The sequence below is a fragment of the Solenopsis invicta genome, chromosome 6 (assembly GCF_016802725.1).
Source record: "Solenopsis invicta isolate M01_SB chromosome 6, UNIL_Sinv_3.0, whole genome shotgun sequence".
Classification (NCBI taxonomy): Eukaryota; Metazoa; Arthropoda; class Insecta; order Hymenoptera; family Formicidae; genus Solenopsis; species Solenopsis invicta.
In genome coordinates, this window is record NC_052669.1 from 17,496,005 (window position 1) to 17,513,162 (window position 17,158).

The following is a 17,158-nucleotide window of genomic DNA, read 5'->3' on the forward strand; positions in this document are numbered from 1 at the left end:
GAAACAGCAAACCACATATATATCACATTTGAAAAAAAACGAAAGCGAAATTCGTCTCGACGTTACAACAATTAGTTCATAAAAGTTTCACTGAAGTGCGATTTAGAAAGACGGTTACGGTGGCGCCTAGATATAATGCTTGTGGCCACACTCGACTCACGAGAAAATCCCCCGCGGCATGGCCACCTAGTGGAAGCCGCGCAAGCCGCGAAGGCGCGAAAACTGGCGTCGCGAAAAAGTTTTGAGACCATAGACATAGTACAAAGTCTATGTTTGAGACTCAAAACCAAAGCAAATCGCTCGATTTTTGAGAGCACTGTAATATGTTTTTACGTGTAAAATAACTATTAATAATTGAATATTTTAGATTTTAACCATATTCGATATTTCTGAAATGATTTATAAATGTTTTTGATTTCATAAATAATATACGTTTTCAATAAACCTTTAATTAGCTATACCAAATGTGTATAAAATACGTTTATTATTCGTTTAAATATTGCTGCAATGAAAACATATAAATATAATTTACGTTTAAACTTTAACATATTTAAAAAGTATATTATACCTGGATATTAAATTCTATTTTTGATAGGTTATTTAAAAGGACAACTTTTACAAATCATAAACGTATTTAAGAAATGTTTATTTAATTAGTATATAATTGTATTTGATAGTATTTTTATACGTGTTATGAACATTTCTGGCATTTTATAAACTATTTGTTAACATGTAAAATACGTTCCGTATTATATATACGTAATAAGAACGATTATTATAAACGTATATTGCACTAACGTATAAAAACCGTTTTACCTATATACATATCTGCCACATACCTATACCTGTTTTATACCATACTTGCGTTTAGTAACGTATAAAACAATCCAGTTCTTATTGGGTTTATTGTGAATAGTCGACTAATAATCATTTATATATTAACTATTAAAAGTAGTGTGCTGGTGATTATTGCAAATAACCTGATTATGAAATCTATAATCATTTCATAAAAAAACTATTGAGGAATGATTATTGCAAATAATCTCATTATCAAATCAATAATCACTCATTCAAAAACAATTAGGAAATGATTATTGCAAATAACCCAATTATTAGATGCTACATAATCACTATTAGAGAATGGATAATCACTATTGTTCGCGTATCGCCCCAGACGAACTCTCTGGACTTAGAGCGCTTAAACGAAAATTACAAGTATCTTAAGAGACACGCACTGGTGGTTTTAATCAAGTTCACTTTATTTCACTTTGGCACAGAACTCAGCGATCTCTGGGCCAACGCAATAGAAACGCTCTGTACGATCTAAGAATCGCCGTTCTCGAAAACGGAGTCACAAGGGATCGCGGTTGCTAGTCGCGTGCTTTTCCTAACACCGTCCTCGAACGAGAAAGCGAGCGCCGGCTGTCGAGAGCGCGAAAAGCCGCGAAGCCCTGCCCCTGCGTCTCCCGGTCGTTCCCAGCTCCTCGATCCACCGGGAACGACGATGAGGCCGGGGAAGCAGACAGAGCCGCACGAATACGGCAGGAATCCTGCGACACATTTAAATTAGTTTCAAATAACGAACATGCCGCCCGCCTCGTCTGGTCGACGAAATACAAGCTGGCTTAATTAAGTATTAATAAAAAAGAGAAAAAAAAGGAAAAAAAATGGACGAATAACTGCTCTAACCTAACGATTAATAAAGAACCTAATACGCTAACCCGATTAAGGCAAATCTAATAAAGGCGAACGTTAAATAACAAAATTGAGATTTATAAAATCTTAGAGGGCTGTCGAGGCGTCCTCGCGATCAACGCGCGTCGATCAGGGCAACACCGCATCAGGCGGCTCGTTCGCTGCTCCGAGAGGACCCAGATCCGTGGCAATTGGGAGAGGACAGAGCTTAGTGACGGGCCTCTTCAGCTCCGCCCATCGTAAGCGCCTCTAGGTCCCCCGGAAACTCCCTTCGTTGCGTCTGTCTCACCATCGCAGACAGGCCAGCCTCCAACTCCGCACCCGTCAAGAATCCACCCTGGTCTCTCCTACCTCGGGCGGCTCGATAAAATCTGAAACAATACGCTACCACGCGTACAAGCCGCGTCAGCGTTAAGAATCTCTCTTCGAGGAGATGCTCTTTATTTTCTGAAGCGGCCAGATGCACCGCCCTTCTTTCCTCCTCTTCGTGTCAAGTGGCAAGGTCACCCACCACAGGCCACGCGGAGGCCGGTCCCCGAAGCCACTCGGGACCTCTCCACCACAGATTCAGTCCAAGAAACTCCGAGACCGGAATTCCCCTGGTTGCCACGTCCGCTGGATTGGAAGCCGCGGGGACATGTCTCCATCGTTCGCCCGGTACTAGACTCTGCACCTCCGCCACTCAGTGCGCTACAAATGGTCGCTAGCGCAAGGCATGGGAGCACAGCCAGCACAGGACGACCCTAGCATCTGTCCAGGCCATGACCGGCGCGTCCTCTATATCCAGCTCGCGTGCCACCCGGTGCAGCAACCGAGCTACCAGGACGGCTCCGCATAGCTCCAAGCGAGGCACACTCTGCCTCTTGACGGGAGCCACCTTGACTCTAGCCGTCAGCAAGGTCACCTCTACCCGGCTGTCTTGCTTGGTGACCCGGGCATAGACTGCCGCCGCGTAGGCTCTCTCCGATGCATCGGAGAAACCGTGGAGCTCTACGTCGTCCTCCAAGTCACGCTGCAGCCAGCGCGGTATTCGTAGAGACGACAGTTCAGGCAGGGACGCAGTCAAGGCGCTCCAAGCCTCTACCAGCTCAGAGGGCAGCGGGTTGTCCCAGCCGTGGCCGGCCAGCCACAAATCCTGCATAAAGATCCTGGCAAATATTAGGACCGGCGCGACCTAATCTAGCGGGTCGAACAACCGAGCCGCGTCGGACAGGACCGTCCGCTTCGTGATGGCTTCGTGTTGCTGGAACACCGCTACTCTGACCGACAGAGCATCCTCGTCAGGGTGCGACACCATCCCGAGGGCGCTTACTGCATCGAAAGTCGGCAGCAACGCTTCCCCCGACGACGCTTGCGGGAGAAGTTTCCGCGCGTTAAAGGCCCACTTGTCGAGCGCAAAACCTCCAGCCTGCAACAGCGCCATCAGCTGGTGCTGTACCGCCTGCGTCTCAGTCAGATTGTTTCCACCTGCCAAGATGTCGTCGACATAGGAATGTCGTAACAGGGCCGCCGCTCCCAGCGGAAAGCGTACAGCCTCGTCCCTGGCCAATTGCTGCAGCGTGCGTATGGCCAGAAAGGGTGCCGAGGTCGTGCCGTCAGTCACCGTCCTGAGCTGGAACTCTCGAGCACTCTCCGTCGAGCTGGCACGCCAGAGTATCCTCTGCAAGTCCATGTCCGCCGGGTTTAGTCGGATCTGCCGGAACATCTTGATGATGGCGGCCATGAATCCGACCTTGAACCCTCTCCATCTAGTCAGGATGACCCACAAGTCGGACTGTAATCGAGGACCTGGTAACAAACAGTCATTCAGCAAATAACCAGATGTCGTTTTAAAAGATGCATTAAAAACCACGCGTATTTTCCCTGTGGGATCTCCAGCCTTGAAGACTGCGTGGTGAGGCAGATAGTAGCACACCGACGGGTCAGGAACATTATCCGGTACCGGACCCATGTGATCCAGCGCGAGATACTCCACCATGAAGTCGGTATATCGCTTCTGCATCTCGGGCTTCTTCGCCAAACGCCGCTCCGAGCCGAGCAACATAGACAGCGCGGCCGAGCGTGACTCGCCCAGCCGAGCCGGTCCGGACGACAGGGCAGCCGCACAACGTATCGGCCCGACGCGTCCCGATAGTGCGTCCGTCGGAAGTGCTCCTCCGCTTGGTCCTCGTCCGGAATCGGAACGCGCCGATCGTCAACCTCCTTGAGCTCTCACAGACGCTTAAGAGCTGTCGTGAGTTCGTCAACGGGCTGTGCCAGCAGCACAGACACAGTGTGCGTAGCGATCGCAGCCTTCTCCCCGGAGTCCACCGCGCCCGTCAGGATCCAACCGAAAACGGAGAGGTGTGCCGAAGGAGACCGTGGTCCACCGTGACGAATGTCAGGTCGCATCACCCGTCTATAGATGTCGGCGCTAAAGACGACGTCTACCGCAGCCGGCGACGCAAAGTCCGGGTCGGCCAACGAAAGGTTCATCAGGTGCGGCCATGCACGCGCCGCAACGCGTTCAGGGAGGAGTAGACTCGTCAGTCGCCGAAGCACGAATGCTTCCGTCTCGAGACGGAACGTTGAATCCGTTCGGGACTTGATACTAAGATTGACCGCGGTAGCGGCTTCTCCAGTTCGCGTGCCCTACAGACCGGACACCGCCACCCGGACTCGGCGACGCGGCGCGCGCAACAGTTGGGCAGCACTCTCTGTTATAAAGGAAGCCTCTGACCCAGTATCAAGCAGGGCTCGCACCGTCAGCTGCCTGCCGGACGGTCCTTCAAGCAGAACCTGAGCCGTGGTCAGCAAGATGGTTCTTCCACTAGTAGCGACCGCCGAGCTCACCCTTGCACTCAAGGAGTTAGTTTCAGCGGCCGTATCTTCCGTTCCTCTCGGCTCGTCCCTGAAGGTGCCTCCGGATTGCCTAAAATTAAGTCCGTGCAAAGTAGTGTGATGGTTTGTGCCACATACCAAGCAACGTCCGCCGGACAAGAGTCCGCCTGATGTCCTGGCTTGACGCAGTTCAAACACGCGCCAAGCCTTTTCACCTGGTCCGCACGTTCAGCGACTGGCAACGCCTTGTATTTTGGACAGAATGTTAAAGCGTGCGCACCCTGGCAAAGAGAGCACGTCTTCGACTTCGTTTTCGGAGTCACGGCCGTGCTGCATGCGACGCGCGTGGCCTTAGGCGTGGGTTTCGCATTCACGCCTGGTCCTCCCCGCGGGAGGGGGGCATCCGCCCTAGCCGCCTCCAAAGCGCGTACTCGGTTTTCTAGGTAGACCTGTAACTGCTGGAACATCGGGAAATCGCGCGAATCCAAGAGCGACGTCTCCCAGTGCATCCGCATCGTGGCGTCCAACTTGCTAACGAGCAGGTGGACGAACCAATCGTCCCACGTCTCCACTGGCCGCCCCAATGAGGCAAACGCGCGCCTCTCCTAGTTGAGCACGCCCAACAGCCGCTTGATCTCACCAGCCAAAGATTTGCCGGCGGCCGGGCAAGAGATCAAATGACGCATGTGGGCGCAGAGTAGGACGCGCGGATTGTCATAGCGGGCCATCAAATCCTGCCACGCCCCATCGTAGGCACCGTCCGTCAATGGAATGCCCGCGACAACCTCCGCTGCTTCACCGGTCAAGCACCCCATCAAATACTGCAGCTTCTGCACCTTAGGAACCCCCGTGACGTCATAGACTAGCGAACGAAATAAGTTTCAAAATCCTCCCACTCGAGTTGATCGCCGGAGAATTTCGGTAATTCCAGCTTCGGAAGTTGCATTTGTCTAAGCACCGGTGCAACGGCCGTGGAGCTCGGCCCCGGGCGCTCCTCCAGCGCAGCTCCCGCTCTACTTAAATGAACGAAAAAATCATTAAGTTTGCTACGCATACCAAAATACTCCTCTTCAGTGGTGGTGAAGTAGTCGTTCTTTATGTAGTCCGTTTTGTCAGCCTCGGGATCGGCCGCGATTTCGAAGTGCATGTCCTGATAACGCCTCCAATAGTCATCGAGGCGCGTCACCCGGCTAGAGACTTCGTACGCCGTAATTTTGGCTTGTCCTAATTTTTGTAGGTTTACCCACATGCGGGAAATGTATCCCGCCAGGACTACTTGTTGTTTGATCGTTCGATCCAACATAGTGATGAGCACGGCGAGCTCAGCTTAAGATCAAACACCGTGCGCGTGTTGCCAGCCAAAGTTACTCGTTGCGCGGCCACACGGTGAGCTTACGCGATCCCAGCGCTCGAGCGAGCGCTCCTCACGACTCGTGTAACACGGGCGCAGGGTGCTGCTGTCGCGCGAATCACGATTCCGGCCCGTGCAACCACGTGTTCTACGCACTGGCACTCCGACGTTTAATGATCGCGGAAAAGAAACGCAGCAGAAAAAATAGGGTCCAATTTGTAAAAAATAAGTTATTTAAAAAAATTATTTTCATGAACCTTATATTTGTTCAAATTGAATGGAACAACTTTAGAACGATATTAACAATGTAATTTTTTAATATAAATTATTAAAATTGCTTACAAAAAGAGAGGGGATAAAACGCGCTGTGATTGGTTGAGACCGCGTGTGACGTCATTATTCAGTAATTTCAAACTTTTGCTGTACGGTATTTTATGTATTTACGTATTTACCGATTGTTTTGTTGCAATGTGGCAAAAAAATAACACTGGATTTGTTAAAGCGCAATCGGATAACTTACCCAAAGTAACAGTATTAATGGTTTCCGATTTTTTTGCTGAAAGTGATGTGTTTAATATCGCAGAAACTCGTGGTGTAAAAGCTAAGAAGTAAGTATATTTTTAAAAACTTGTAATAACAGGAAATAAATAGTAAAATTTATAGACAGATACAAGATACAGTATGAAACGATATATCAAAGTATTATTAACGTATATCAAAGTAATTAAAGTATATCAAAGTAATTTGAGTATTATATATAATATATTCATGACATAACCTTTAATACACTCTTGTCATTTTGTCGATGTACACTTTGGTAGAGCTGAAGGTGAAAACTACGGCGATCCAGCAGTTGGATATGTGGAATTGAGACGGGAAAAAAGCTTATGCCATATCAGAGGAAAGGTTTGTCCTGAGCACAGAGTGAACAATAAGGCGTATACTGTATCGATGCTAGTCAACGAGGAAACTGAGAGAGTCGAATATATTAGGTGCGAAGATTGCGCAGCTTCAGAAGGTAATTATAATTAACGCAGTAAAGAAAACGTTAATTGTGTATATTAACTGTGCAATTCTATGTGATTTAAGGTGGTTGTAAGCATGCCATCGCTTTCCTTATGTGGGTTCACCGTCGAAGCGAAGAGCCTGAACCGACAGCGACGGTCTGCTATTGGAAGAAACCTCGATTGACACAAGTTGGAGCTAATGTAAGAAGCATGAAAGCAAAAGATTTGCTACCATCGAAACAAACTCCAGTTCTTCCAAACAGTACTGGCTTCTTACAGACTGTATTGCAAGAAATGGAAAAAAGAAATTTTGACTGCCAACTGTCAAGGCATTTTGTCCATGTAAAATCTCATACAGATTTATCGATGCACTCATTAATGTTAAAATTTTATAATACTTCTACATGTAAAGATGCCGATAGTTTTTTGAACTTTGCAAGCTCCGAAATAGATATAGAATCATGCAAAAAAGTTGCAAAGGATACCATTCATCAAAGTGAATCCACATTATGGAAGGAATTAAGATACGGAAGAATAACTGCATCTCGGATATACGAAGTATCGCATTGCAAGACACCACAAGGATCATTAGTTGAGCAAATAATTGGTGCATTCAAAATAAGAGATACTGATGCCATGGAACGAGGCAGACGCTTGGAACAGGAAGTAGTGAAGATATTGGAGGAAAATCTTCAAATTACATTACACCGTAGTGGATTACTGTTAAATCCAAATTTTCCTGTCATCGGTGCTTCTCCTGATGCAGTAGCCGAAAATTTTGTTGTTGAAATAAAATGTCCGTTTAGTTTAAAATCTGAGGAGAGGTATATCACGAAAGACAATCGGATAGGCAATAAATATTTTGCTCAAATTCAGTTGCAGATGTTTATGCAAAACGTGAAAATAGGTTATTTTTGTATGACGAAACATGATTTTGAAACTTCACAAAGCATTATAGTAATTTGTGTCAATTATGACGAACAATTCGTAATGAAAATGATAAATAATGCCATGACTTTTTGGAAACAAAATGTTTTTCCGTTGCTTCTCAATGGAGTAGCAAAGTAGAATGTAAGCGAAGGGTTATTATAAAAAATTAATAAACGTGTAAATATTTTCAATATTTATTGTGCTATAAGTGGTAACTGAATATTAATTAAACCTGCAGTCACAATAATCATATCATCTACGGTGTTTATTGTATCATGATGAATGGTAGAATGAGATTTTAAAATGTTAAATTCTCTTATTCTTCTAATAACTCTTTCTACATGAATTCTTAAGCTAGCGATACGCCGAGTCTCTATCACTTCCTCCTTCGTCGGTTTTGAATTACTCGAAACACTAGGCGGTCGAATTAAAATACATCCTTTTTTTTGTAATAGATGTTCAATGTTTTTGAAACCTCGATCAGCCATGACTGCACAGTTTTCTGGTAGCTGATTTAAATACTGGCTGAGTTCTACGATCGCAGCATCGGATGTCCTCCCACAAAAACCTTCTGATATAAAATTAATAGTTCCATCCGGTGACATTGATATTAAGTATTTTATTGTGTTACATTTTTTGTATTCAGACCACGTAACACTTTGATTAATCGCACTGCTAGGCTTCTGAATTTCAATTTCTAAACAATCTATTATAGATTGTACATGACTGTACCGAGCACGAAATGGCAAAGGCAGATTCGATTTGATGGATTGTTCCGAAGGCCAAACAATTAATTGTTTTAAATAATGTGCTACAATAGGGAGAGTTCTTCTAAAAACAGCACTCGCGTTACTAGCACTGATTCCAAAATCATCTCCAATTCTTGCGAATGTATCGTTTAATTTAATTTTAGTGACGGTTAAGCAAATTTCCTCTATACTAATTCCCGTTTCTTTGCTTAAAAGCTGTATAAAAAAGAAGGCATTGTCCGGAATACCCAAGTACATTTTCGGTTTATTTTGAATGGTCGTCATTTTTATATTCCTCGCTAACCTCCTCTGCTCCAATATATTCTGCTTCACTACCTCTTCGCTTGTTTCCTCAGATGGTAGATATTCATCATCGCAATCATCCAGTGTATCATTGAAAGTACTTGTCACATTCGTGTTGGCCGATGTTGACTCAGATGATGTAATTACATTCTCAGTTTTTTGCTGACTTATATTACGAGTTTTTTCGTTCGTCGAACATGAAGCATCTTGCATCACTGGCACGTTTTGTACATACTTGCTACGCATTGTCTTATGGTCACGCATTTTCACTTGAATACCAACATCCTTGCATTTTGGTGTTGCATCATTGCTCCAATCAATTTCAACAGCAGCCACCTGATGTTGAGAAGTTGAAAAATCATCTGCGGATGAATGATTAATATCTTATTTATACATAGTTTAACTCAATGAAAATTATATGCTCAATAATCATTTTAATATTACTTGAATTACCAATGTTGGTGTCAATATGCAATAACTCGGTTGTAATAGGTTCTGTGGATTCACATTCCATGCTACTATCGATTACTGTTTCAGTTTGTAGGATTTCGTTTAAAGTTTCTATTTTCTGGCGCTTCAGAGCTACTGGACGCATCGGTTTCACATGAGCACGTTGTCTATCAGGTTGACAGTGAAATATCCGAGGTAGTGCACCTTTCTTCAGTCGTACAGATGCATTTGGATCGAGTCGTACTCTCGTATAATTTTCTATATCTTCTTGCAACTATAATGGAATGTTACGATTACGTTTTGTTAAATATATCTATTCACAAAGTTTAACTTACATGGAAATGATCTTGACAGCAAAACAAGCTGGTGCTAAGCGATATCGATGAAGCATCATTCCGTCTTGCTATTTCGAACCATTTCTTCCTAATATCTCCTTTTGGCACCGATACAAAAATTTTTAAAGGAGTAGAAATGGTTGTACTCTTACATAAGGGAACAAAGCACCACTTGTAATTGCGTTTTTTTACTGGATCTTGTACGTAACCTGCATTTTCAGTCATTTTTGATGCTTTCAATACAAACTGTCTACTCGATCTAACCTGTTTACTGAATAATGACGTCACATCGACGACGCCATCAAGGCGCGCGAAAAATTGGGCGTTTAAATCAATCGCAATTTTCAAACTTATTAAAAAAATTATTTAACGATTTTTAATTACTTTTGTTATTGTAATAGTTGTTTTTACTATCAAAACTTTAATTTAAAATGAAAAACGAAAAATCGTCGAAGACCCTATTGCCCGCGTCTGCGGAGCGCGAGCAAAGATTGCTAATTAACTCTATTAATGAGCTCCAGATTCAAGCGAATCCGGCTCGAAGGACCAAATGTTCGCGTATCGCCTCGGTCCAGACGAACTTTCTGGACTTAGAGCGCTTAAACGAAAATTACAAATATCTTAAGAGACACGCACTGGTGGTTTTAATCAAGTTCACTTTATTTCACTTTAGCACAGAGCTCAGCGATCTCTGGGCCAACGCAATAGAAACGCTCTGTACGATCTAAGAATCGCCGTTCTCGAAAACGGAGTCACAAGGGATCGCGGTTGCTAGTCGCGTGCTTTTCCTAACACCGTCCTCGAACGAGAGAGCGAGCGCCGGCTGTCGAGAGCGCGAAAAGCCGCGAAGCCCTGCCCCCGCGTCTCCCCGTCGTTCCCCCGTCTTCCCAGCTCCTCGATCCACCGGGAACGACAACGAGGCCGGGGAAGCAGACAGAGCCGCACGAATACGGCAGGAATCCTGCGACACATTTAAATTAGTTTCAAATAACGAACAACTATTGTAAGTCAATAATGATTATTGGCTTTCCAATAGTTCATTTCCGTAAGGGTCTTATACCCGCGCTGACTCTCACTAGCCTGTTTTAGCTGTTTATTTTGTGTTAAATCTTAAGAGTCTTTGAATACTTTGTTTTTTATTATTATTATTTAAAATAAATGCAAGAGGAAGCTATTCTTGTGTTTTTGCTACATGCAAAAATATTTCTGGACGGACAGAAAATAATTTATAATCTTACTACAATTTCTATTGTACTTTACTTCTTATTTTTTCATTTATTCTGTTTTCAAATTTCTATTAATTAATTTATTTAGTTCTGGGTTTTAACTGATATATGTCAACTGCTAACCTCATTTGCAACATCCTACACTTCTGCAATTCCAGCCAGAAATGATTAGTTTAATCGACGTCGATTCGACGTCGATTCGACATCGATGCGTCGATAAATGGTCGAAAACTAGTCGATATTTTTATCATTTTCTACTTTGTCATAAAAATTGTTTATTGAGTAATTGCGAATATTTTTGTAAAATTTCTATTAACTTTTATTCAATTTTACGTAGATCAACATAAATTGGAAGGCGAAGTATATATTTTACTTTTTTATTACATTGTTTTTATGCACTAAAAAGTCGAGATATCGGAATTCGATATGTGTTCTTTGCATACACAATCAACATATAACCTGTATATAATCTTGATCTGCAAATTGTGTAGAGATGCATACATCATTTGTATGATTTAACAACTTTTTAATAGCAATAAATGAATCTTAAAAATTGTTACATTTGTTATAAAAAAATGACACTCGGGAAAAATTTTTTTTATATATTATTATTATATAATTATGTACACTTATATGTAAAATATGTCCGTATATGTAATTATATTATATGTAATTATATACACTTTTATATAATTATATGTATATTTATTTACATATAAAGATACATAACACTAATATAAATTACATGTAAGTATATATCCCACATAGCAAGTAATATTTCTGTGATATCACAGAATCATTGCAATATCACAGAAATATTACATATTACTGTGAAATATCACAGAAATATTACTGTGATATTACACAGTGATAATGACATTGAAATATTCCACTGATATCAGAGAAATATCACAGAAATATTACTGTGATATTACACAGTGATAATAACATTAAAATATTCCAATGATATCATTGCAATATATTGTTGCAATATTTAATTCCAAAGAACAAGGTAATGTCAAATGACGTTTTTATTATGTCTTATTAATGCAACGCCACTATCTCTTTGATTAATTTCGATATTTTTAGTATCCTTAATATTCTTGGTAATTTCGGTATCCTATAGAAGAAATAAACTTACAAATAAAATAATTATGTCTTTGCCCTTTCGTGGAATAAAAGTGAAAGTTAAGAAAAAAAGTTAATTAACTTTATTATTAGTTTAGATATTTACTTAGTTTATCCCTTAAACTGTATATATGTATAAACTATAATGTACGCTCTTCTATGTAATCTATCAATTTAATTATTGCTTTACAACTCGATCAATAATGATTTTATTAAAAAATTACAGAAAAACCTTTGTATTTGTCTTATTACCATTTATAATTTTTACAGGAGCACAAAAATCGATTTTAATTTTTAAAAATTTTTAAAAAATTTTTATCATAAGGTATTTAAAAAAAAAAGTTTACAAAAAGTTTTGTTAATACACATTTAATATTCACTTGGCAATAAATATTTTAAAGTATATTTAGAAGTTTTTGAAAAAAATATACATTTTTACGTCGTTTAATATTTACTGCTCGGTACATTATTTTGTGAAATAGTTTATTCATTAATATTGATTAGACTATTAAACATCACAGTAAAAGGTTTTTCAAGTTTTTAAAATATTAAATTTCCAACAAATTTTTCTTTAAATTTCTTTTTTTTTCAACTCTATTAAAATATGATTATATATATTCTATCATTAATTAGGTATTTTATAATGTTCATTAATTATATGTATGTATATAATGTTGCGGCTCGGTCACCGACCGTCACACATACGACGAAACAAGTGAGCGCGTACACAGCCGCTATGCGGTCCCGCCGTGTGTATAAGACTCCACGCAAACAAGTGAGTGCTGGCACCACCGCTAGGTGGCCGCGCCGCTGGAGACCTTCTCGTGAGTCAAATGCAGCCACAGGTGTTATATCTAGACACCACTGCGGTCGACCGTGCCGACTCACCACGACTCACTAGCTCACACTTCAGTGAGATTTTAAAGAAAATCGTTGCTTGTTGTAATTTGGAAACGAATACTCGTTCTAATTTTTTTCCCAATGTGACGTCCCTTGAAAAAAAAGTTGATAAACTTGTTTTAATGAATTGATTTCTGATCAGTAACGGATTATATTTTGTCAGTTAACTGATAAAACATCATCAGTTACTGATCAGTAATCAGTTTATTGAAACAAGTTTATCAACTTTTTTTTCAAGGGATACGTGTGGAACGCTGTTCCACATAAAATTTTATATTTTTACATGTAAATAATATTTTGTATTGTTATTTAATCTTGAACATAAAATAAAATTATAATTCAAATTGAATCATTTTTTAACAAAAATGAAAAAGGATACAAGAGACTTTTTTTGTAAGTTAAACATTTATTACGTTTACATTATTGTATTGTTTTAATAAATATAATTATTTTTTTCTATGTCTAATATATATTACATATAACAATATGAAAATAATATTAAGAATAACAATAAAAATAAAATAAAGTAAAATAATTTATTTATTTAATTTCTTGCAATATTATTTAAATATAACATAAACATCACAGAAATATTTTGAAATATGACAGTAATATTACTATGAAATATCACAGTAATATTACAGTGATGCGTTTTCGCGGACATTTTGATATTACTGTGATATCACAGTAATATTTCATGATATTTCTGCAATATTTCATTTGTAATATTGCAATGTAAAAGTGATATTGCTGTGATATCACTGCAATATTACGTGCTATGTGGGATATAATCGTATATATTTATGTTTGGACATATTTTATATATAAAATATTTTTCCCCGGGCATTTAAAATGAATATATCACTAAGCTGCACTAACATTTTTCATACACATGTATATTTATAATAATTTTCATATCTTATAACATTTATAATTATTATATTAGGAGTACAAATTGAAAACCGCCGTTTTCCAGTAGATGGCGCCAGCGGTAAATGCTGGCGCCAAATGTTAGATCAAAAATTTTTAATGTAAGGTTGGGCATCTGGCAACAATTCCTTATCATTGCAGTTGTGAATTTTTATCGGCGTTATATATTTTTTTGTGATCGAAAATGTCGAAATTTGTGCCCAATAAGCGTCATTTGCGGGAAGTTTTGCTTTTTGCCTTCAATTTGAAAAAATCTGCGGCTGAGGCGCGTCGAATGATTGTAAAAACTTATGGTGAGGCTTCCATTAATGAAAGAACGTGTCGAGAATGGTTCCAACGCTTCAAAAGTGGTGATTTTGGCGTAGAAGACAAGGAGCGTCCCGGACAGGTGAAAAAGTTTGAAGACGCACAATTGGAAACATTACTGAATGAAGATTCATCTCAAACGCAACAGGAGCTTGCAGATTCATTGGGCGTGACTCAACAAGCTATTTCACATCGTTTGAAAACCATGGGAATGATCCAAAAGCATGGACACTGGGTGCCATACGAATTAAAGCCGAGAGACGTCGAACGGCGTTTTTTCGCGTGCGAACAGCTGCTCCAACGGCAAAAACGGAAGGGTTTTCTGCATCGTATTGTAACCGGCGATGAAAAGTGGATCCATTATGATAATCCAAAGCGAAAAAAATCGTGGAGCTACCGCGGCCATGCATCAACATCGACGGCCAAGCCAAACATCCATGGCTCGAAGCTCATGCTGTGTATTTGGTGGGACTAGCTCGGCGTGATTTATTATGAGCTGTTGCAACCGGGTGAAACCATCACAGGAGCTCGCTACCGAACACAACTAATGCGTTTAAGCCGAGCATTGCAGGAAAAACGGCCACAATACGAGCAAAGACACGAAAAAGTGATGTTGCTGCACGACAACGCTCGGCCACATGTTGCTCAGGTCGTTAAAACCTATCTGGAAACATTGAAATGGGACGTCTTACCTCATCCGCCGTATTCTCCTGACATCGCCCCTTCAGATTACCACTTGTTCCGATCAATGGCGCATGGCCTGGCTGATCAGCACTTCCATTATTACGAAGAGGCCAAAAACTGGGTCGATTCGTGGATCGCCGCAAAAGACGAGCATTTTTTTCGACGCGGGATTCGTATGCTGCCCGAAAGGTGGGAGAAAGTAGTGACCAGCGATGGACAATACTTTCAAGAATAAGTATGTAACCATTTTTCAACAATCAATCCTCAAATTTTAACAAAAAGCGGCGGTTTTCAATTTGTACTCCTAATAAGAATTCATCATATTTTAAATTTTTCTAAAGGAATTTTTAAAAACCTTAAATATTGTCAAATTTTATAAGCTTTCTATGTAAAATGAGAAATGTAGAAAAAAGATTTTTTTATTATTTTTTTTATTATTATATTATTATATTATTATATTATTATTAAATATATTCCCGAAATGCGCCCACATTGATCATTGTCGTGCAAACAAGGTTGATAAATTACAACTATTACTACTATCGAACGGCAGTGTACGGTAATATAAGTATGCATCACTTACGCTACATTTTTAGACTTGGCGCGAATTGCAATTGTGTCTCTTGAATGGTTGCGTCTTTCAGTTGAGTGAGCGCTCACTGTTATTGGTGTATTCTTCAAGAGCTAAAGGTCTGTTTGAATATTTTACTATGTTGATTTGATTTTATGTTTTAATTGTGAAATAGTTTGTTCTAGTTAAATAATGTTTTTTTTATTTACATTATTATATTAGGTATATTATTTTTTACAAATGAAAGTAAAAGCCAAAGAAGAATTTAAAGTGAATGATAGTGAAGTATTGTATTCAGGGAGTTGATCATGAAACTTTTTCCCTAGGGTGGAAACGTGAAAAGTGAAAATTTTTACCATTGAAGTTAATGGAGAAATTTTTCACTTTTCACGTTTCCGCCTTAGGGAAAAAGTTTCATGATCGACCCTCAGTTATGGCTGCAGCTATTAGTAATTCTCTTGCATGTAAATATAATTTTTGAAGCGATGGCAATCAAAAGAGACCTTTTTGCAAATTACTGTTGGGGGAAGTGATTATAGGTGAATACATATTACTTTATAAATTTTATTTGTATTTTTTATAATAGTAGGAAAATACTTTGCCTTCAAATATTTCTTATTTGTGTCTAGTAATTTTACACAAAACTTTTTATTTCTAGACGCAATTCATAACAAGAGACCTAATGTATTTGTTACGGATTTATCATTATACATAGGACAATGGTTAAAAAATGCTCTATATCAAAAACAAGATGATGAAAGTTTTGGAAGACGTGATAAAAAGTTCAAAGAAACAAATAAGCATTTCTAATTATATTTTGTTTGTCAAATACACATATGCATTTATATTTTCACTCAACATTTTATTCACATATTAAAGTAATATATTACAGTAATAAATAGCATTTCGATATTACTCAAGTTAACGTTAATATTACCTGTTATAATCTCATCTCTAGATATTCCCAGTGAGAAATGATGACAAAATCACGTTAATTCGACATCGATTCGACATCAAAATCATCAAAATGATATTATTTCAATGTCGATTTGATAGGTCATTTCTCGCTGGAAATTAGTATTAATTCGACATCAAATCGACATCAAATCGACTTGTCGATGACTGGTCGAAATTTAAGCCCATTTTTAAGTCGAATCGATTACACATTTCGACCGTCGATCGACCAGTGTTATCGACGTCGAATCGACGTCGATTCGACTAATCATTTCTGGCTGGGATGGGAACTAAATGTTTATTATCAACAATTATTAATTATGATTAATTTATTTAATATTTTTTTAGAATAACACCAAATATCTTGGAATCTTTCAAGATACGTATTATCTATTGCGATGAAAATATGCTGCTACATACTACAAGAGTCAATTTGTAAAGAATTTCATACAAAAAAATGTGAAAAATATAATATTGGATTTTTTATTACTTTGTAAGTGGGAATTATTTAGACTTTAGGATATTAATGATAATTAAATAAATTTTTATCGTTATTTTATTATTTTTCCTATTCTTGTTCTAATACCAGATAGCATAAATTTGTATACACATCTAAAATTGGGATATAAAACATCTTACAGACTACTTAAGTTATGATGTTTTAAAGATGCCCTATATTTCGATTTTAAACTTGTATTGCCTGAAATTGCCATTAAATTGTTAACTTACAATTATCACACTTCACATACTGTGTTATAATGTTATTAATTTATTCCAGAAATACATTGACATTAAAAAAATAAATCTATTTTAGTATAT

The 17,158-nt window shown here is 39.4% G+C and overlaps 1 protein-coding gene across 1 annotated transcript; it reads left to right on the plus strand.

Moving 5' to 3' along the window:
• Positions 1–2,582: 2,582 nt before the first annotated feature.
• LOC120358082 lies at positions 2,583–7,948 on the plus strand. Its single transcript, XM_039450799.1, has 2 exons — positions 2,583–6,884; positions 6,956–7,948. Exons 1-2 carry the CDS (start codon positions 6,818–6,820, stop codon positions 7,939–7,941), a joined length of 1,053 nt encoding a protein of 350 aa, XP_039306733.1. The 5' UTR covers positions 2,583–6,817; the 3' UTR covers positions 7,942–7,948.
• Positions 7,949–17,158: the final 9,210 nt, after the last annotated feature.

Excerpts from the sequence above, each read along its gene's own strand:
- LOC120358082 (XM_039450799.1), top strand. The coding sequence starts at position 6,818 with ATGCTAGTCAACGAGGAAACTGAGAGAGTCGAATATATTAGGTGCGAA. Across the intron at positions 6,885-6,955 it reads AGATTGCGCAGCTTCAGAAG|GTGGTTGTAAGCATGCCATC; the intron begins GTAATTATAATT and ends ATGTGATTTAAG.